Source organism: Girardinichthys multiradiatus, chromosome 5 (assembly GCF_021462225.1).
Source record: "Girardinichthys multiradiatus isolate DD_20200921_A chromosome 5, DD_fGirMul_XY1, whole genome shotgun sequence".
In the NCBI taxonomy this organism is placed as follows: domain Eukaryota; kingdom Metazoa; phylum Chordata; class Actinopteri; order Cyprinodontiformes; family Goodeidae; genus Girardinichthys; species Girardinichthys multiradiatus.
In genome coordinates this window covers 45,354,915-45,375,272 of record NC_061798.1, presented here as the reverse complement: position 1 = coordinate 45,375,272, position 20,358 = coordinate 45,354,915, and the positions used below count along the sequence as shown (strand labels likewise).

The 20,358-nt window shown below is 38.9% G+C and overlaps 1 protein-coding gene across 8 annotated transcripts in view; it reads right to left on the bottom strand.

The window, feature by feature from the left end:
- Positions 1-20,358, bottom strand: part of lrba (LPS responsive beige-like anchor protein) — a 255,966-nt gene that overhangs the window by 13,214 nt on the left and 222,394 nt on the right. For 5 of the 8 annotated variants that reach the window (XM_047366563.1, XM_047366561.1, XM_047366565.1 and 2 more), the window contains 5 exons: positions 15,776-15,865; positions 11,425-11,617; positions 9,344-9,403; positions 7,611-7,766; positions 4,542-4,709 (listed from right to left, as the gene is read on the bottom strand). In XM_047366563.1, coding sequence (XP_047222519.1) covers positions 4,542-4,709; positions 7,611-7,766; positions 9,344-9,403; positions 11,425-11,617; positions 15,776-15,865 — 667 coding nt within the window. The remainder of the gene's footprint in view (positions 1-4,541; positions 4,710-7,610; positions 7,767-9,343; positions 9,404-11,424; positions 11,618-15,775; positions 15,866-20,358) is intronic. The other 3 variants (XM_047366566.1, XM_047366569.1, XM_047366568.1) reach the window with 1 other exon arrangement.

Genomic DNA, 20,358 nt, shown 5'->3' with positions numbered 1-20,358 from the left:
TCAAGGCAATTCATTGCACTGGACTTTATTTAGGGGTTTCAAACTAAAAGGGGCTGAATATAAATTCACAGCAAACCCTTTTAAAGGTGTCTATTTGTGAAAATATTTGAAAACCATGTATTTGTTTTCCTTCCACATCACAATTATGAAGTACTTTGAGTTGGTCTATCACATCCCAAAACATACGCTGATGTTTGTGGTTTTAACTGCAAATATTTAACTAAATTGAACTAAAATATGGAAAAGTCCAACGGTATGAATACGTTTGCAAGGCATTGTATGTGTTCGCCAAAACAAATTGCTTTCACAACAATCTAATCTTTCTGAGTAAAGTGCTCAATGAAAATAAAAGCTTCTCTAGAACATCATCCTCTCAGCTTCTGATGGAAGTAAAAAGCATGAAGTTTCCAATATAAACATGTCTATGCTGCAAATGGCAGCAATAAACAGCACTTTTTAGACTGCGGCACTTGACACTGATGATCTAATGCAGTTCCTGTCTTAATTCAATTATGCGACACAAACTCAATAAAGCTTTCCTATTTAGGCAGGTTCTTTCCCCCAAAAGCCACAGCTACTGTAACACCTTAATTAAATTCAGCAGATAGACTCCACAGAACCCAAACTGCTCTCTAAATTCCCCTGTAAAAACCCAAACAAGAGGGCAAGTCACATAAAAGCAATATTTCAAATCAATGAAACCCACATGTATAGTGGAAAAATATATTGTGGATTATAGTGAGGTAGTTAATTGACTGAATGTGTCATTATGAACAAAGTTTCTGTATTTTATCGCAAGAAATGTTTTGAAACTTGAAAATCAAAACAGCAGCAAATTTGTCACCAATAACTGATCTCATATTATTTAATTGCAGTTGATTGTTTTGACTTTTTACATTAAGCTGTCCACTTTGCAGCCGCCCAACTCCCCTGGTTCCGTCAGAGCGGCAGCCCAAACAAGCACATTTCATCCAGTTAACAGCCTCGTTCTCACTAAAAGCAAACACATGACCTGTAAGCCGGTGAGCTGGAGACTGAAGTTAGGTTTCACTCTGTGTAGATCTAGAAAGCTGATAAACTGAACAAACTGGAGCAGGTTGGAGCCTTTACATGAAGTTTGGTTTAAATTAGAGAGACATCTGACTACAATTTCATTCCTGTATGTGACCAAAGAAGCTCAGAGGCAGAGGAGGGTATCAGCTGTCTCTGTGTGTGTATATGTGTGAGTGTGTGTGTGTACGCCTGTTTTAAATATGTTGTGGGGACATTAATCAGTCATAGCCTCCTTTAAAAGACCAGAAATTATGTAAATCAAAAACAAAAAAAAGAAAATCAGAAGAGTCGCTTAAAAACATGTAATTACTGTTGGGGGTTGGTTTCCAGTTATTGAATGCATGTTAAAGTGATAGAAAACACCACTGAAAGTTTTTTCATTCTGTTGAATTGGAAGCTAATGCACCAGACTGGGTTATTTTTTAAATATCTTTTTACTAATGTTTAAAAGCAAAGACATGAATTTTTCAGAGTAAGACTTCTCTTAAATACAAGACCGACAATGTTGTGCACAAACAGGTTGAAATGGGTGCGTCCAAAAGTGGCATTAATATTTTAATGTGTGAGAAATCGTAATGCGTGTCACTGTGGTGAACAGCTGCTGGAAACTGAAAGACTAATAGGACAAACTTTAGTTACTTTAGACAGAAACATTTCCTGCTGAGAGCAGGATCTGGTTGTCCGCTGTGTGGTCAGGCTTTTCCACACGCATTTGTTATTTCCTGCTTCTAACTTTTCTTTCTGAGATCTAAACGTTGTCATAATACCTGGACTAATCTAGTCTTTCATTTAACGAACTGGACGTTTAGTCACTTGTTTTACCCTTGTGAAGGGTTAACTTGCATCGCTCTTGGTCTGTGTATGGACTGTACATAAAGTTGCTACAAACACTATACTTCAGTGTGACCAAAGCTCCACTAAGTGCACAAAAATCTGACAGTTAACTGATGGGTAAGCAGCAGATGTCATTCAGCAAAAAAAAAGAAAAAAAAGAAAATGTGCTGGAAACCTGGAGGTAAAATATAATGTCAGGAGTAGATTCAACATTTCCTTACAGTTGCATAGAAACCATAATTTTAATTCTAAATTCTTCATATTTGCTTTTTACACACATTTTAAAGTGGAGGCATAAGTATTTTATCTTTACTGCTTTAGTTGATGTTTGGTTTATATTAAAAGTCTTTTACTGACATTTGTTGTTCACATGTTCGAAATAAAAATGTAATTCATTCGTGTTAGCTCTAGCTTCTAACTACACAAAGATTTAGCTGCACCAAGTAGACAAACGTTTCTTAGTATGAACTGCAATAAAGGTTGTGAAAGCACAACTACTCGCAGCAGCTTGAAAGTAGAAATTTGGTGACTGTCACAAAAACCCCGAAAAAAATAAAACAGAAAGTGCTTGTTTTTCTATTTTTGCCTACCTTTTTGTCTCTTCTATAAGGTTTTCTGTATGCGGGAGTCATGCTGGGGTTTGGTTTTCCCTTTGCTCTAAACAGAGGATCATAAGACTTCCAGCTTAACAACATTTGGCACCAGCTGGAAAAAATTTTCCTTAAATGCAAATCTGTAACAGGTTATATATTTAAATGTCGGTCATTATAATACCTTTAAGCATATGTCCACACCTATTTTGTTTTATTTCCCATTTTATTTATTTTCTTTTTGTTGTTTTATGTTATTTTTTTAATGAATACTTAAGCTAAAAAAGGTCTAAATTAATACCTAGAATGTGTACAGATGAGTAAACAGCTCTAATTGTCCTTTAGCCACATACAGCTGTATGAGTAATATTTTTATTAAACAATTAGAATGGCTGCCTTTACAGAAAGTTATTAAATCAAATTATTCCAAAGTGTTTGGCTTCACGTCTGCTATTGTTTTAAAAGAGAGAAAAATTAACCGGTGTCGGAGTAAGTGGTCACCACACACCAACATCGTTGAGACAAACAAGTAAAAATAAAGTCATTTTACAAACAATCCCTCTACTCTTACAAAAAAAAATGCTTTACATTTTAAAAAAGCAGAACTGGCACAGCTGCACATAGAAACTAGTTCTGTTTTCCAGTAGATGGCAGTAGCGCATGTAAAATCTACCATGCTCAGGGCACAAACCACCGGTTCATAGGTCAGTGTGTTCATGTGCATGTATCAACCCCTCAGATGGACTTGGTTCAAGCTTATGAGGTGTGTGAGATGTCCGCAGGTCATTAGGAGCGAGCTGGAATTTTTCTGTAAGTGTGGGCTCTCGTTCCTAACGTATAAAGAGGTTTTTTTTGAGCTTTTTGAGTCTTTTTGGTCTCTGGAAGCAGATTAAAGAAGGTCTGCTGTCTGTCTGGATTTGGTGTTCATGAGTGTGTTTAGGCATGCAGCAGAACAGCATGTCAGAGAGAGAGAGAGAGAGCCTCCTGCGGTCTCAGGCAATGGAGCATCACATTGGGATGGGCTGAAGAGGGCTTTGTCTGCTCCTCCAGCTGCAAGACTGAACCAACTGAATTTAGATAGACAGCGTTTTTAGCATGGAAAAAATAGCAAAAAAATTCAGATGACAAGATTTAGCTTACTCTTTATGACTAAAAGTTACAAATAGAAACAAATTGTTTTAATAAATTCAAAAACAACTGTGCCTTTTCACCCTCATATGTAGCTGCTCTCATTTGTATGACAAACCAATGTGGCTTATTAAACAAATAATTTGTCATAAATTTCATCCCATTTGTGATGGATCACTTAACAACATGTTCGCCAATCTAAGGCGACCAAATTAGCACCGAGGAGGCCGAGGTCTGAGCAATGTGCTGGCGATGCTTTGATCATAGCTGATGCCATATGTTATGGTAACACAAGGGAGGCCCATGACATTTTTCACTTTTATCGACCAGCCTGACCCTGTGGCCCACGGATGGTAGGGAACCTTCATGTGGTGGCCCACGACCCCCACCAACTTCACGTTTAACGTCTTTAAGTGGCCCTCACTTTCACTGACATTAAAGACAGGTTCCCACACACACTATCTGGCCTCACAGAAACACACACAGTCTCCAACACATTATTGAAAAGCTCTTCCTGGTCCTGCAGAGCTGCGAAATCCAATCTTTACAGAGAAGGCCTGGGCTGGTTAGATGAAACTAGTTGTTACTTTACAGAGGGAGGCACTAAATCACACAGCCAGGACTGTCGGTGAGGGTGCGCACTCAGAACATCAACATGCGTGTGTGTGTGCTCCTGTTTTTGCAGCTGAGTGAGGACCATTTGTTGTAAAGTGAGGACATTTTCATGGTCCTCACTGGCTATTTTGCTAGGGGTTAGGTTTAGGACTAAGGTGTGAATTGAGTTAAGGTTGGGCTTAGGTTCAGGTATGTACTGGTAATGGTTAGGTTTAGGGGTAGGGTAAAGCCATAGAAAGGGTTAAAATGCAAGGTCAATGCAAGGTCCTCACAACATATAGTAAAACAACAGTTTGTGTATGTTCTGAGATGTGTACTCACTGCCCGGGCTTTCCCCGATGCTGCTGTTCTTTCCGTTCCAGTACCACAGCAGCAGGGTGGCATCTCTGGAGCCCGTCAGGACGTAGCAATCCCCTCCGATGTATGACTCAGAGCGAGCGAGACATGTCACCACGTCCCGGTGTCCGAACACTATCTGAGTCAGTTTCCCTGCAAACAGAGCAAAAATTGAAAAGCTTTAAATTCAATACAGTAGAGATTCACCCTGAACATACAACTAACAAACATATAGAACAGGGCATGTTACTGCAAATATCACACAGTTATACAGGTAAGAATGTGAGTGTGGCAAAGGGTCTCCTACCCAAATCCGTAGCATTAAGTCTATGTTGGAAAGAGAGTTGAACAAACATATTTGTGCTAAAATAAGTCACAAAACAGAAAACAAGAAAACCTGGGGCTGCATTATTGCTGTATCAATACTATTTTAATTAAATAAAAAAATAAACAATTAAGGTATAAACTTAATATATTTAAAGTTTTAAGAATATCCTCCTGGATGGAACATAGGCTTTAGAGCACTTCAGAAGGTTAAATTAATATTTTATAAAACCCTTGTGTGTGAAAAAAACCGCTATAAATGCTAGAGAACGAATTCCTTCAGACGCAGCGGTTTGCTGTGTAAAAACACCTTAATCACTAACTCAGAACTACAACACCAAACAAACAAAATATTTTTACTAAAAAACAGAAATAATTAATGGCCGAAGCAAAAATAAATTCAATTTAAGGCCTATGTGGAAAATTGCTCATATTTTAAACTTTTTGAGACCTTTTGAGATGGCGAAAGTTAAGACTTTTTCTGATATTTACGACTCAGAACTAAAGAAGGCTAAAACCAACAGTCAGCAGGATCCATCCGGTGCAAAGTAGACTCACTAATACTGATGAGCCTTTCATTCAATCAGCTGATATTGAATATTTGTAGAACATAATCAGATCCCATATTACATTTTATAAATCCATAAACAGTTCTGCTCTCCAACATTTTCTCATTTTGACATTAGAAGCTGTTCAACGTTCATAACACAAATAAGTAAACTTAGAAATAAGCTGTCTAGAATCCAAAAATGCTTTACAAAAAGCAAGATGTAATATCAAGCAGGAGGAAGGGTTGTTACACACGGCACCAAAACAAAAAAATATATGACTTTCCTGACAGATGCAACTGCTTTAAGTTGCCATCATGAGTTGATTATAGACTGATCTGAGATCAGACTTGTGTTAATTCCCAGACAAGAATAAATACTTGTTCCAAATGCGTGTGCTCGTGCACAGTGCACCATGTGTGTATGTAAAGAGGCTAATTGCTGTCAGATTTCAAGACCACAGCTCCACTGTCTTGCTGTCTAATACCCATTACGCTCATCGTAATGTGACCTCTGCAGTCAAACGAAGGATTCTTTACAACCCATGACATTTCTGTCTGGGTGTCAGAAATCTACATCCTCCCGATAATTAAAATGCTTCTCCCTGAAATGATGTGGATTATTATGAAACTGGAGTGGGTCAATGACTTAACTCCCCAAGAAGAACACAGACATCAAAGATGTGAAATGTTTGACGTTCTCATAAACAGTGGAAAGAAGTAATGATGGCTGCTGCAATAATGGCTACCATGCACCTCAGATTAAACACACACGTCTGCACCCACTTCTGGTTGCTGCATGCTGCTGTATTTTATGCATGTGCACCAATCAGGCTTTGTAACTGAGAAAACCCAGAGTCCTTTAACCTGCGGGAATTGGGGGCGCTGGCGGCAGCTGTTGAGCCGCGTTCGATTAAACTCGGTTCACGTTCCAGTCGCACACCCTGGTGGCAGCAACACAATAGAGCTATCTCTGTGTTCTCACTCCCCCCCCCCCCCACTCCCTCCACCAAAAAGACAGGAAGGGTCTGGCCTGTAGAGAAACTGAATTGAGTCTGTTGTATAGATGCATGTAGTGTTCTGAACGAGGCAGGGGGGACGCAATGAGGAGCTGGGTAGAGATGAAGCTTTAGACAGTTTCATTTAGGACCCCTGACCTCATGGCATTTTTTAGGTGTGTGTGAAAATGTTTGAATTGGACATGTGCAAGTACGTATTACGTTGATGGCGTTCAGGTATGAATGCTATCGCATTGTACTGAAGCTCCGAGGACATTTTAGCACATGTAGCGTAAGTTATTAAAGAGAACTCAGTTATGATCCTCTAAGTTTCCCTTAAAAAAGTATTCACATCACATTTCTACATTTTATAAGGTTGAACAACATTACCAAGTAAATGAGTAAAACTTTATTTACAGTATATAGGACCTTTCAAGATATAGATCAAAAAGTGCTGTACAGAAGTAAACATGATTGCAATTTTCAAATTTAAAATCTGAAAAGTATGGTATGGATTTATATTCAGCCTCTCTATATGACATTTCTTTATATAAGTAAAACCTTATTGAGATTTCCAAGAGCGACCTGGCAAAAAGGCATGGATCTAGAGTTTCCATACCGTTTGCTGGGGAAGCCTACGTAATTTGTGGCCATCTAGGCTTCCATAAAGGCCAGAGTCGTGGAGTGAGGAATAACAGTTGTCCTGCCAACAGATTCTCCTACTTGAGTTTGTGGATCTCTGCAGCTCCTCCAGAGATGCCATGGTCCTTCTGGCTGCTTTTTAGATTAGTGCTCTCCCTACCCAGCCAGCCAGTTCGGGTGGACGACCATGTCTTGGTAGGTTTGCAGTGGGGCGATACTCCTTCCATATTCAGATGTCAGAGTGAACAGACCTCTGTGAGCTGCTCAAGGCTTGAAATAAGTTTTGATAACATAATCCTACTTCAAACTTTTTTACAACATTATCCTTGACCTGTCTGCTAAGCTCCTTGGTCTTCATGATGATGTTTGTTTGCTGGATAATATTAGTATTAACACTAATTTATAGTATTAATACAATATTAATACTAATATTAAATTACACACAACTAATGAAGTGATGTATTTATTTATTTTTTTGACTGCTTCTGGGACAAGGAGAAACATTTTACTATAAGTGATCTAATCCACTCCTGTATAAAGTACCTGTGTCAGTGGAGTAGACCCGGAAGCTCTTGTCCCAGAAGCCACACAGCAGGATGAAGCGGTTGTCGGCAGTAATGACAAAACACTGCGAGCTGATCTGGATGCTCTGATCCAGAAGGTCTGAGATCTGACGACGATGAGAGCCCACGGTACTGGCTGAAAGAAAGAAAAGCAAACATCAGCTTACATGTTAAAAATGCACTGATGATCAAATTCACCGATGGATCCAACAAACAGTGTGAGGAGAACTGATATAGTGGATAAACAGCAAAGAGCCCACACTTTGATGCTCCTCCACCGAAGCTTCAGTGTGAGGAAGATTTGTGGGACAACACATAAAACATCCCGGAGATTAAGTTTATGGAAACTACACGTTTTCCATGAGGGTCTAAGAGTCTGAGTAATGTCCCACTGTGGATAGTCTTTACAAAAAAGAACCTCACTTAAACCAGAACAGACACACAAGCTTCATCTCCGAATGATCTAACATTTTAATTGCATATCTAATTCACTGATACAATTTACCAGCAGAGCTATCTTTCTACGTCTCTGCTAAAGAAAAATGTTGTTTCTTTTACTTAATGGGGTCAAACACACGGGGGAGCAGGTAGGACCTGGAACGTTCAGAGTATCTGCTTCTACTAATATTTCAATTTTTTTAACATTCCCCAGAGCCACAGATGGCTCAACATTCATCCTCAATTTACCGTGTTTAGCTCAGGCTCCTCCTGGAATGCAAACAGTGTAAATATATTACTGACAAGAGCAAAACTCCCAGCTACCTCCCCCAAAATGTGCACACACTCCCACAAAGACGACGCTTCAGTGTTAGAGACGAACCAATGTGATATGATGATAAACATCTAATTCCACAAAACTGATAAATAATCCTAAAATATGTTTTAGTAATGGAGGGCACTGAAATGCTTCCAGAATAAGATTCCTAATCTTTTACAGGACAACTATAGAGCTGTACGTGCAAATCAACATGAGTAACCGAGAATTAACTCTGGTTATTTTCAGTAGTCAAGTGTTTGGGGAACAAAACAGCTCTGAAACGGTCTCGTGAGAATGATGGCGACCACAACATTAGCAGAGAAAGAACGGCCCCCTTTGCAGATGTGCATGAAACTGCAAGAGGCTGAAGAGAAAGCTGCAAGAGGTAGGAGCAGATAGAAAGAGGAGGCGCGTTTCTCGCTGCTCCACCGGAGCATCCCATACATCACTGTAACTCGGCACTCTTCTCCTGCTCATCAACAAGTCGTGAAGGATGAGAGGCGCACATATTGTCCTGACAGCCGTCCGCCGTGCATTCTCAATCACACATTATTACCGCATTCATATTCATTTCCACTGACACGCGTCCTTTCCCTCCGCTCAAATTAAACCAAAGAAGATGCAGGAGAGGGAGGTAGGAAGAGGGGACCAGGGAAAGGGAGGAAGAGGGGAGTTTGATGATGAAATGCTGGCCTAGGCTACAGCTCATTGCATTCCAATTTGCATGCAAATGGTTTAGTGAAAGAGCAGGGCCTATATCATGACGAGTGAACTGGGGCAGGGGCTGAGAAAAAACTCTAATCTACTGTCCAGGGACACGGCTCTGCGGACCGCCATGAGTCACCAGGATGCCAACAGAACCCAAGCACAAATCCACACAGAATTTCATTTCATGCATAAACAGGCTCACACTCAAGTGTGTGTGTATTTCTTAATGGTCATAAATGACAGCGTACCTATCAAAGGGTCAATTTCCACAGGAAGTTGGTACTGCTGCTCCCCGGTGTTCTGATGACCTGACAGAGAAGAAGACAGATTGGATTAACATTGTAATTGAGTGGCCTTGTGAAACAGAAGCTGCATTTCAGGTCATTATAACACACTGGAAACTATAACCATCATGCTATAATGTGACACACTGGCCTGAGACTGCTCCCATGAATTATATATCAATTATGTTAGAATGTTACTAAGGCCACAGAGAATATAATGCCCAACAATCATAGCTTAGTACTGATGTGCTACAGATTGTGATCCTTCCTAGTAAATCTGCAGAGTATATTATGAACTGTGCAGAAATGTAAAAATATCTACAAATTTTCTGTGACCAAACGAGTAATTATTCAACCTTTCACGTTCATGGCCACCCAGTAAGGATTTGATCATTGCCCTTTGCACAATTTCTCTAGCTCACCCAGAGCTATGGGCCCGCTCTTAGGCTTACCTTTCTTCAGCTCTGCCCAAAAGCTTTGTATAGGATTTAGATCTGGGCGCTAAGATGGAGGAAGGCAGAATCTTTGTTTTATAAACCATGTTTTTGTTGATTCAGGATTATGTTTTGGATCATAATCCTGCCGAAACATCTGATGACAACCCACTTTCACTTGTCTGACAGAAGTAACTGGATTTTACTTTAAAAAGTCTTATTTCTAAGAGTTCGTGAAGCCATGCAAAGCACCTTTGGAAGTGAAACAAGCTCACAGCACCATAGATCCTCAACTTTACCTAAATTGGGGATTAGGCGCTTTTCCAGATATTCACCCTTCGCTGGATTTTAATCTCATCTGACAAAAGCACATAGTTCCAGTTAAAGCTGTTTTGAATGTTTTGCAAACTCTCCAGTTTTACATTTGTGATGGTAGAAAAAAAAAAGCTATTTCGTGGCATGCCGGACCCAAACGGTTGACGTGTAGACAGTGTCTAATGGTTGTTTAGGAGACTTTGCAATCCATAGAATGCCCTCTTAGGGCAGCAGCGAGCTTTGGAAATTTTCTACCTCTCTTTCTATTCTCCTCACGTTCTGTAGCGGATATGTAGGTTAAACTTGGGTCATCGCAATAGCCTTCTTTTTCACTGTTCCACTTGTTATTTGTATTTATGGCCCTGTTTATTGCGGTTTACTGACTGTCTATATGGGCAAATGTATGTTTTAGTCCATTTTTTAGGCCATTTGCTGATCTATAAAAACCAATACATGTTTACCCTTACTTTAAATAAATGGTACATTCTCTTGTCTTTCCTATTTTATAGAAAGGCTAAGAACAATGGGCCTCCATAGCATTTCATATTTATACTTGGGCAAACAAGAAGTCATGGGTTTCAAATTAAAAGATCCACCCCATAACATAGGTATAAACTTAAAAACCCTTCAATTACATTTATTGTCTAGGAATTGTTAAGGGTGCTGATGAGCATCGTATCAACAATTTTACTGAAAACATTTTATTTTATCTTATGGGATTTTTCTCCCCTGAATAAATGTATTACAATTAAAGTTTAGATTTTTTTTATTTTGTGGCAAAATATGGAAATAAAGTAAAAGATTAATTGATTTTAAGGCTTTTAAAACATCTTTAAGATGGGTGCAACAGATTATGGAGGGGTTTCTTCTGAAGACTGTATTCTACTTATAAAAAGAGTATTCTAAACTAAAAACCACGGTCAGTTAAGTCTATGGTTTGTATTCTATTAAAATAATTTTGTTTATCCTCATATCATCATTTATCCTCATGACCCCAAGGTTTTTTTCTGGGGTCGAATGAGTGTTGAGTAAATAAGACTTTGCAAAGTGATTGGCTGATGTATGGAGGTAGACATGAGACCTAATGCTGGCTGCTACATGTGTCACATTTGATACAGCTGCCTTGTAGACACAGTCAACTGTCTCTCAAATCAACGTCCATCCTGTAAAGATGAGACAGTCTGATCTTCATATAGATACAGAAGTGGTAACATACCAAATCTCAGGACTTTTTACCTGACTGCGATAACACTGCACATAAAGAAAAAGAAATGTTAATATGCAGAAACCGCCCACCTGTCAAACCGTGCCATTTGTTCACAGAAAAGAGGCGGTTGGCGGTGACGGTGATGATGGCAGGCGACGTGAGACCTGGCTGAGTGTTGGCCGCGACGTGCGTCACGGGAGAATTGGACGGGAACTTCAGTACCATGATAACATCCTGCTGCATCTGCTCTGTAAACATCAGTGGGGTCTGCAGGAGAAGATACTGTTCAGGGACCGGGGACGGACGACAGGACAAATGAATGGACAGTGGCAACGTGGCCGAAAAAGGGAGAAGGAGGCAAAAAAAAAAAAAGTTGAGGAAAGCAGTCCAGGTTGGTTGCAGCAAGGAGAACAGGAGAAGGGAAAGGAAGGAAATAAGAGAACATAGAGAGAGTTAGGAAGAGGATAGATGCTGTGTTTAAATTTAGAAATAAGCAAAAAGTTGCTGTTGACTGTACTTGGAAGCAATTAGCGAGGAAAGAAGCAAATATATTCAACTCTAACATTGTGATGAAATACTTGAAAAGATGAATAATTTTCTACATGAAACACATTTCCAGCGGTTGACAAAGATCTGCTCAGGAAATTGAACGCAATTCCAAAGGTCCAACTTGTGATCTTTAATTTATCTTGAGGACAGTGTATTAAAAGTTATAATCAATCTCTGCTGACAGAAATGTTTTATGCTGCCCCAAAAAACACATTTCTTAAACCTCTTAAGAATTTTCTGGCCACTTTAAAATGTACTTTTGGTTGGCCTGATCCCAGAAACCTGGCCTCTGTACAGCTCAGATGTTATCTGAATGCAGCTCGTCTGCCTGAGATATTTCAGACGCTCTTCAGCTTGGGCTAAACATGTGTTAACATCTCTGTGTGGTTTTATCTTAAGGACAGGGAGTTTATGGGATCACTGGGTGACTGTCTAGATTCAGGGTCATCTGTGGTGTCCCTCAGGGGTCCATTCAAGGACAAACTGTTTTTATAACATTGTTACCCTCACAGTTTTTGGACATTCAATGGGAGGAACCCAGGTTTTGCATCAGCCAGACAGGTGACAAGAAGTGATTTGATCAAAATAATAAAAAATAAAAATATTTTCGGGCAAATTTGGGAAGACGTTGCAGGTGGAAATAATTTAATTTAAAAGAGATATTTAAAAGACTTCCTACACTATTTTATTACAATGTTCCATATTTTTTCATACTTAAATTTTGAGTTGGCATAGGCTGTCATAAAAGTTGGAAATAAATGCCTTTAATGAATCACAGAATAGAGGAGTGTTTGGCAAAGGGCGAGAGAGAAGCTAGATGTATGCATGGGAATTATTTTGTTACTTCGCCCTGAAGAGCTGCTTGAAGTTTGTCTTCAAGTGAAGAGACCATTCTGTCAGCTACACGAATCAGCAAATCATGGAAATCTGGAACAGTTTTTGAATTTTGGAAATTCAACCAATTCTGACACACAGTGGGCAAAATAATTATTTGACCCCTTGCTGAACCTGTTTGTTTCCTCACAAAAAAAATACAGTTTGGCCATTTTTAATGGAAGCTTAAATTTAATATGAGATCATAAATGACTTTAATGAGTTGAAACAGGTTGCAGTTAAGCCCAAAACTATTCATACAGCTGGCAGATTTAGGTTTAGAGTAATCTTTGAATTTTACCAACATGCTTCTTCTTACTGGAAGTAATATTAACATTTTGGAGTGGCCCAGCCAGAGTCCAGTCTTAACTCTGATGGAGAATCTCTGGAGGAAGCTATAGATTAGTGTGATGGCAAGGAGGTCTTCCAACCTCAAAGACTTTAAAATAACAGAAACATGCAAAAACCTGGTCAGCAACCAGAAGAATGGTTTGATCGATTGAATAACAGCAATTACCCCTAATAAGTTTTCCAACTATTGTTAAAAATGATATAAACATAAACATTTAACATATAAACATTTTCACATGCAATTTTATATGTCAATGAACACTGTTTTTTTTTTATTAGTACTCCTTTTACTTTGTTTTATTGTTTTTTGAGAGATGCCCGTTTATGATTTTACATCAGAACCAGCCAGGAGTATGAATACTTGTAGGCCTAACTGTGGATGTAGTTTATTAATCTGAAATATTAGCTTAATGGACTTCAAATGGGTATTGTCTGATAATACTCCTGAATAGTAGATGGTTCTTATGGCCATGATGCCAGTGGACACCCACTGTTTCACTCTGTGGAGGAAGACCTACAAAGACTGCTTACATATAAAAACTGAGCATGGCCAAGCAGAAGTATGATGTAGAGTGTAAGAGATATGGATTTTCTTTTATCAACAGCAACTCTACTTTTTTATCTAATGCATTTTGCATGAAAACACAAGCTGATGAAAATGGTTGTTACTGAGTGTTATGTCAGCTTCATGGTTAATGCTTCAGCAAGAGAAAGAATAACTTTAATAGAACTATGCTTTATACAGTAAATGTGTGGGTACTCCGGTACAGCTATATATTTGGAGTACTTTTGAAACTTACATTGTTGAGTTTGTTAAAAAGGCTGAAGTTTCTGAAGGGTAAACTTTTTAATTAAAATGCAGCTAACTGAGAGGGAATGGAAGCACATCCTTCTCTGGTTGTTTTGGTTTATCATGAAACTAATTCTTAGTACTGGCATATTATGATATCCTGTTCAACTATCTCATATTCAAACGGAGCCATTTTTCATTCAATACATTTCAGAAAAATGAACAACTTCCTTAATTTGGGTCGTGGCTCGTCATTAAGAGGTGATGATGGGTCTCTAAGACTGACCAGTTCCAAAAAGATCTAAATTGTGTCATGTTAGGTTGATCTAGTATAAAACAAGTTGCTTTTTTCCTAAATACGAAGAGTAGTTTTAACAATATTGCTTTTATTTGTGGCTGCACGGTGGCGCAGTTGGTAGCACTGTTGTCTTGCAGCAAGAAGGTCCTGGGTTCGATTCCCAGCCTGGGGTCTTTCTGCATGGAGTTTGCATGTTCTCCCTGTGCATGTGTGGGTTCTCACCGGGTACTCCGGCTTCCTCCCACAGTCCAAAGACATGCTTGTTAGGTTAATTGGTCACTCTAAATTGACCTTAGGTGTATGAATGAGTGTGTGCATGGTTGTTTGTGTGTTGCCCTGCGATGGACTGGCGATCTGTCCAGGGTGTACCCTGCCTCTCGCCCATAGACTGCTGGAGATAGGCACCAGCTCTCCCGCGACCCACTATGGAATAAGCGGTAGAAAATGACTGACTAACTGACTGACTGCTTTTATTGTTTCTGCTTTTCATTTCCGTCCACTGTGAGTTTACAGGGTCATTCAAGGCTTCCTTTTGAGATGTTTGGATAAAAGTTTAAAATGCACATGGAGATGTTTTTATAATTCACTGACTTAAAGTTGTTTTTGAATATACAACAGGAGGGAACAAAAAGTCCTCATCAACCTGTCAGGCTGCTTCCTCTGCTTAGACAATGTTTAGCACAAATTTAAGAAGTGTTTGTACAAAGCAGCGTGAACAGAAAGCTATTTTCCTCCTTGCGTCTAAAGTAGAGGAACATCAGTGTTTAACATCAGGAAGAGACCTGGGTAAATCCGGTTCATCTGACAGCTAACTAGAAGCACTGACAATATCATTACCACCAGCATGGGCAGATACCAACGTTCTGACAACACACTCGCTTCAGAGGGGAAGGTGAGAAAACAGAAGCAAAGCAGCAGAAGGAAAATAAAGATTTGGAGAAGGTTAGAAATCTGTTTGAAAAGCTGTCGGAACAGGATGCATTTGAAAACTATATTTGGAGGAGTAAAAATAAAAGTAATTCACAGGAATCCACCAGTACGGTTGGGCGGCAAATTCAAAGGAATATCCTGAGTTTGTGTGTGTGTGCTGGGCGGTAGTATACGGCCAGCTGTCAGCGCCGCAGGGACACCACACTAATAAGGACTCATGGGACCTGGGCCCATCACAGGCAGGAACCACTGACTGCACTCGCTGGCCCTTAAAGGGCCATCGCTTCAGAACAACCACTCAGGGCTCTCTTTTGCTGATCTCGTGTTTCCACCTCAGGTTGAAAATCTGGCTCAGACCCAGGTTTCCAGCAGAAAACCTTTTACCAAACGTTTATCCACACAAATGCTTGTAATCTCTTCCTTTCACAAACACCTCACTAGTAATGAGACAGGGGCCATGCTCTCAAAATCAAAAACGGATTTTCCCAAAGTGGAAGATGCAGAGAAGTAAGACACAAGAAAAATAATAAATATGGTAAAAAAATAAGTTGTTTGGAGACAGAAGAGCAGACCAGAAATAAACCTGAAAAAAAGATGATGCAGATCAGTTGGCTTCTGACCCCATGACCTTTGTGGTTGCATCACTTACCACTTGCATGGCTGAACTTCGAGGTGGGTGTGGCTCAATGAGCAACTGACAAGGAGTCTGTCCAAAACTTCTGATCTGAGACTCCACGGCCTGACGAAAAACAAAAGGTTAGATAAATACATTTACTAGAAGAACTGCATTTTTGTTTTTATATCCATTTGTCTTGGATGACCATGCCTTAGATTTACTCAAGGAGTCTAAAGCCAGAAAATCTGTAATTGAACATGATCATATGCAGAATACTAACAAATATTAAATTAGTCCTGTATGATTGCTACAGATTCTCACATTACTGTGTTAACAAGAAAACAGAACAAAACAGAAACAAACTACAGCGAGGAGAAAAATAAATGCACTTGTGCTCAAGCACCTAAACACATTCTACATATAAACATACTTCTTCACTGCCTCTTGTTCACACACAACAACAAATTTATCCAGCACGTGGAATCAGAGGAGAGGAGGAGGGAAGGCTGACTGGTCTGCTTGGTTAGGTGGTGTTAATGAAGAGGTATAGGACCATAAATGTCAGAGCAGACGCCGGCCGAGCAGCCTCTGGACATCATCACACAGCTCACTGTCAGGCCGACCGGCAGCAGGAGGGTGGCGCTCCAGGTATGGATGCATACAGCTTCCACAAAGCTGCATAAGTCTCCATGCAATCACTTTAGAACAAAACATGTACTGTATTTCTATCTACAAACTCTTTTCATATTTTGTTATTTTAACTAATATGTGCAACATTCTTTTAGTTAAAAATATTGGACCAGTCAACAACGTCATTTTACAAAGCCAAAATAGAGAAAACAAAGATTGATAAAGAGTTGAAAAAAGAGGATTGTTAAGACAAACCAGAGGACGTCTTGAGGTTTTGATACAACTAAGTTCACAGATCAATCTGTTTTTGCATAAGGAATAAAACTGCTTTCATGTTTATGTTACAACTTTCACTATTTTACTCGTTTTAGATATAGTTTTAACAGTCTTTATTTCAGGTACTGCCACCATTTAATGTGTGTACTTGATTTTTTGTTTTCAGTAGAAAACACTCCTGGCCCAGTTAGCCCCTAACCCTATATGTTTAGCTGTGTTTCTGTCCCACATAAAGCCATTTGTGGTTCCAACAGAGCTATTGCTGCCATTTACTATGTGTACTCCTGTTTTAGATCAGTGGTTCTGTGTTTCTCCCCTGGAAAAAGCCATGAACATAGCTGCCGCTGCCATTATCTTTGTGTAGTTTTTTTCTTTAAAATGAAAGTACTCAATAATTTGTGTCATTTTTTTTCTATCTCAAAAACAACAAACAAACTACTGGACTGAAACGACACTGATCGGGCCTTTCCCGCTCTACGCCAATTTACTGTTTTCTCTGAGCTTCGACCTGAGCAGTTCCGACAGAAGTTCTGAACTTCTATCTACTTTTATGTTTGACCTGCCGGTCACCAATCCAGCCAGTCAAGTGAAATATTGGCTGATTTCCCGGCGAGTGCAGCAAATAATTGTTCATACTGAGCCTGGTTCTTCTGGAGAGTCAAGCCTGATAAAAAGGGCTAGTTTATCTCCACTGTTGCCTCATACTTTGCTACAGACATTGCTACAAAGTTAATGAATTGGACCATCAGCTGGATGTGCTTTTATCACTTGGCACTGTATGACCACCTGAACTGAGCTAAATTGTATTTATAATTAGTTTTAAACGACGCTAAATAAATTATTCTCAATGTCATTATATGATTGGATTCTGCTAGAATTAATTGGATTGATATTACTTGAATTTGGACAGACCTGGAGTGTGTCTGGAAAGGAAATAAATCTCTTTGCATTTTATAAAGTGCATGACATTTGTTAGGAATTGGCACTATTCAAAAACAACGTATATTATTTAACAAAACTGTAAAAAAACAATCCTGTGTGCCACGATTGTGTAGCAAGATTTTATAGTACTTAACAAATCCTGTTTGAAAAACAGAAAATTCCGCAGAGTTCTGTCTGTGAAAAGGTTTGCAACAGAGCTGGAAATGCACAAGAAAATCATCATGTCAGGAAGACAAAAAAAATACTTGTTTATGAAAAAAGAACCAACACAGAGTTATGACAGCCTCCTCAGTGTGTTGTTGCCGTGCTCTGTGACTGGCTGTGTGGGAGTGACAGCTTGTGTGTGTAGGCTGAGACGTTTGAGCCGGACTTGGCGCAGCCTGAAAATGAGCTCATGGTTGAGGCCTCTGTATGGTATTTCCATGAGAAAAAGGTCAGGAAGTGAGGCTCTTCATACCTATTGTCTGAAACTAACCAGAGAAGCACAGAAGAGGGAGTGATTTTAATATCAAGATACAAGGTTTCATCACGTTATTAAGGGTTGAGAACTGAATCCCAGAAGGTCTACATGGATTGTTTTCTTTGTAAATGAAGAATTAGAGCAAGAAACCCAGGGGGTGATACAGTGCCAGAGCAATAATTCAGAAAACCAGAGGTTTTGAGCAATTTATGAAATTTTGGACCAAACAAGAACTACATAAATGTTCAGTTAATACCAGCTTAAATAAAATGCAATTATCTTTCTAGCTGGGTAGGGGCCAGTATGAAATTCAAACAGAATGACAACCGTTGGCAAAAATATTTACACAAAACTTTAACACAAAAAGTCCACAACATTATCTATTTTCATTTAAAACAGTAAAGTCATAATTATTCCTACTGCCACTGAGTAATGCAGTTGATTAGTACAGTAATGTTATTTCTGATGCTCACTTTTCTCATTTTAAAACAAAACTTACAGAATAAACACCTTCTGAATTTAATGGTAGTTTTTAAAATAATCTAATGCAGAGTATTACACCTTTTTGCCATTTTACTCTTCAAAGAGTAATACTGGGCTTCTAACAATCTGATGTTAGTGCTTCATACAACTGGAAAAAACTGAGGTCATGAGGTCATGTCGATACTTTCTCTGACATCTCATTTACCAGACTTCCAAGAGTAGTAATGGTAAGATGGAAGATTTGATCAGTTTTGAACACTTTAAAAGTTTTTTTTTCCTGTAGAGAGACTCCTACCAGCCTACAATGAACAAGTGCATTTTTACATTTCTGATAGACTTTCTATATTTGTTTGGTTTTTATAATGTATATATTGCGTCTTACTGTAACTAAAATCCTAATAATAATTGTATTTATTGTGTTAGAGGGGCAAGAAAATCCTAAAATTGTGAGAAAGCAGCCACCCAGTTCGGCTACTTTTTAATCAAGGTGCTTTTTAAAAGAATTTCTGATGAATAACTCCAAATGTAGGTACAAAATCTGTGATTTTTGTTATCGAGTTATTTTTCTGGTTACACAAAGATCACAGAAAAGCAACAAATAGCAAAACTTCTTAAAGTTTAGAATGGCCCTACAGGTAGCAGGTCCAGCCATGCAGACAGAACTTGGTATAAGCTTTTAGTTTGAAAACATCTAAAGTATTGGTTTTGATTTTATTAATAATTAAAACTAAGAGAAAATCTCTGCATGTATAAATTATGAGTGTGCAGTGACTGCAGACCTAAATGGAGATGCCTGCATAAGGGAACATTGGCATTCTAAACCTTTACATGTTTGAAAAGCTAAGGTTGGGGCTGAAGGGTTTTCTTCAAGAACTTGTTAACTCTGGAATAAGACACATTTAATGTCACAAATGCAGTCAGTTTAAGTAGGATAAAACAAATCAAAGCAAATAATAGTTTGTTGGTTTCAAAAATTTAAAAAGGAAATATGTATTACAACACTCATTTCAATTAGTTCTTGTTTCTTCCCCTTTTGACCTTTATAATAAATCTGAATAGAATTTCCATTATAACTATGTCGCAATTATCCAAAGTACTAAAACTATGTCATTCTTTGTTCAGATCACATTTATTTGCACTGTTTGTGCAAACAAAATATTAAGCATGCCGGATCCTAAATTAGAAGCTTTTCAAACAACATTTTCAACTTACATCCAATAACATAAACTCCGTAAATAGAAATCCCACAATGATTTCCCAGAACACCTCGGTGCATAATTTCCCCTCTGTGTCATGACTGAGTCTCCTAATATTTTCCATCTCCTCCATAGCAAGTCTTGGAGCATCAGTGCATCATTCAAGGTCAAGGCAGCACCCCTTCTCTGACAACATGGTAAAGCATTTTGCTTAAGCTAATGTGTGGAAAAACTCCTCAAAGGCACCTAACTTATCTTCATTAGGTTTGGACCTGACATTTACGAGGCTGTCGAGCAGAGGAACGAGGCTGAGTGTAGGTCAGGATGTCCTATCCCTGTATGCCAATGCAATGCTCAGGTGATTATATGAGGCGCCATCTACAAGGCCAATCTCTTTTCGAAGCGCTGGCCCATGTCTGATGAGGGTTTTCTGAATTCTATACATTTAAATGACTGAGCCGCCCTCAGTTTAGTCCCAGCCTGTCCTTTGATTTATTCAGCCTACTTGACATGATGGATTTTCATGCAAAACATTCTACTATTATGCAAATCAACCTAACATAAAAAACAGATTTTAAACAATTTAAATCATTATCTTTCTGACCACCAGTGTCAGAGAATAGCAGGGA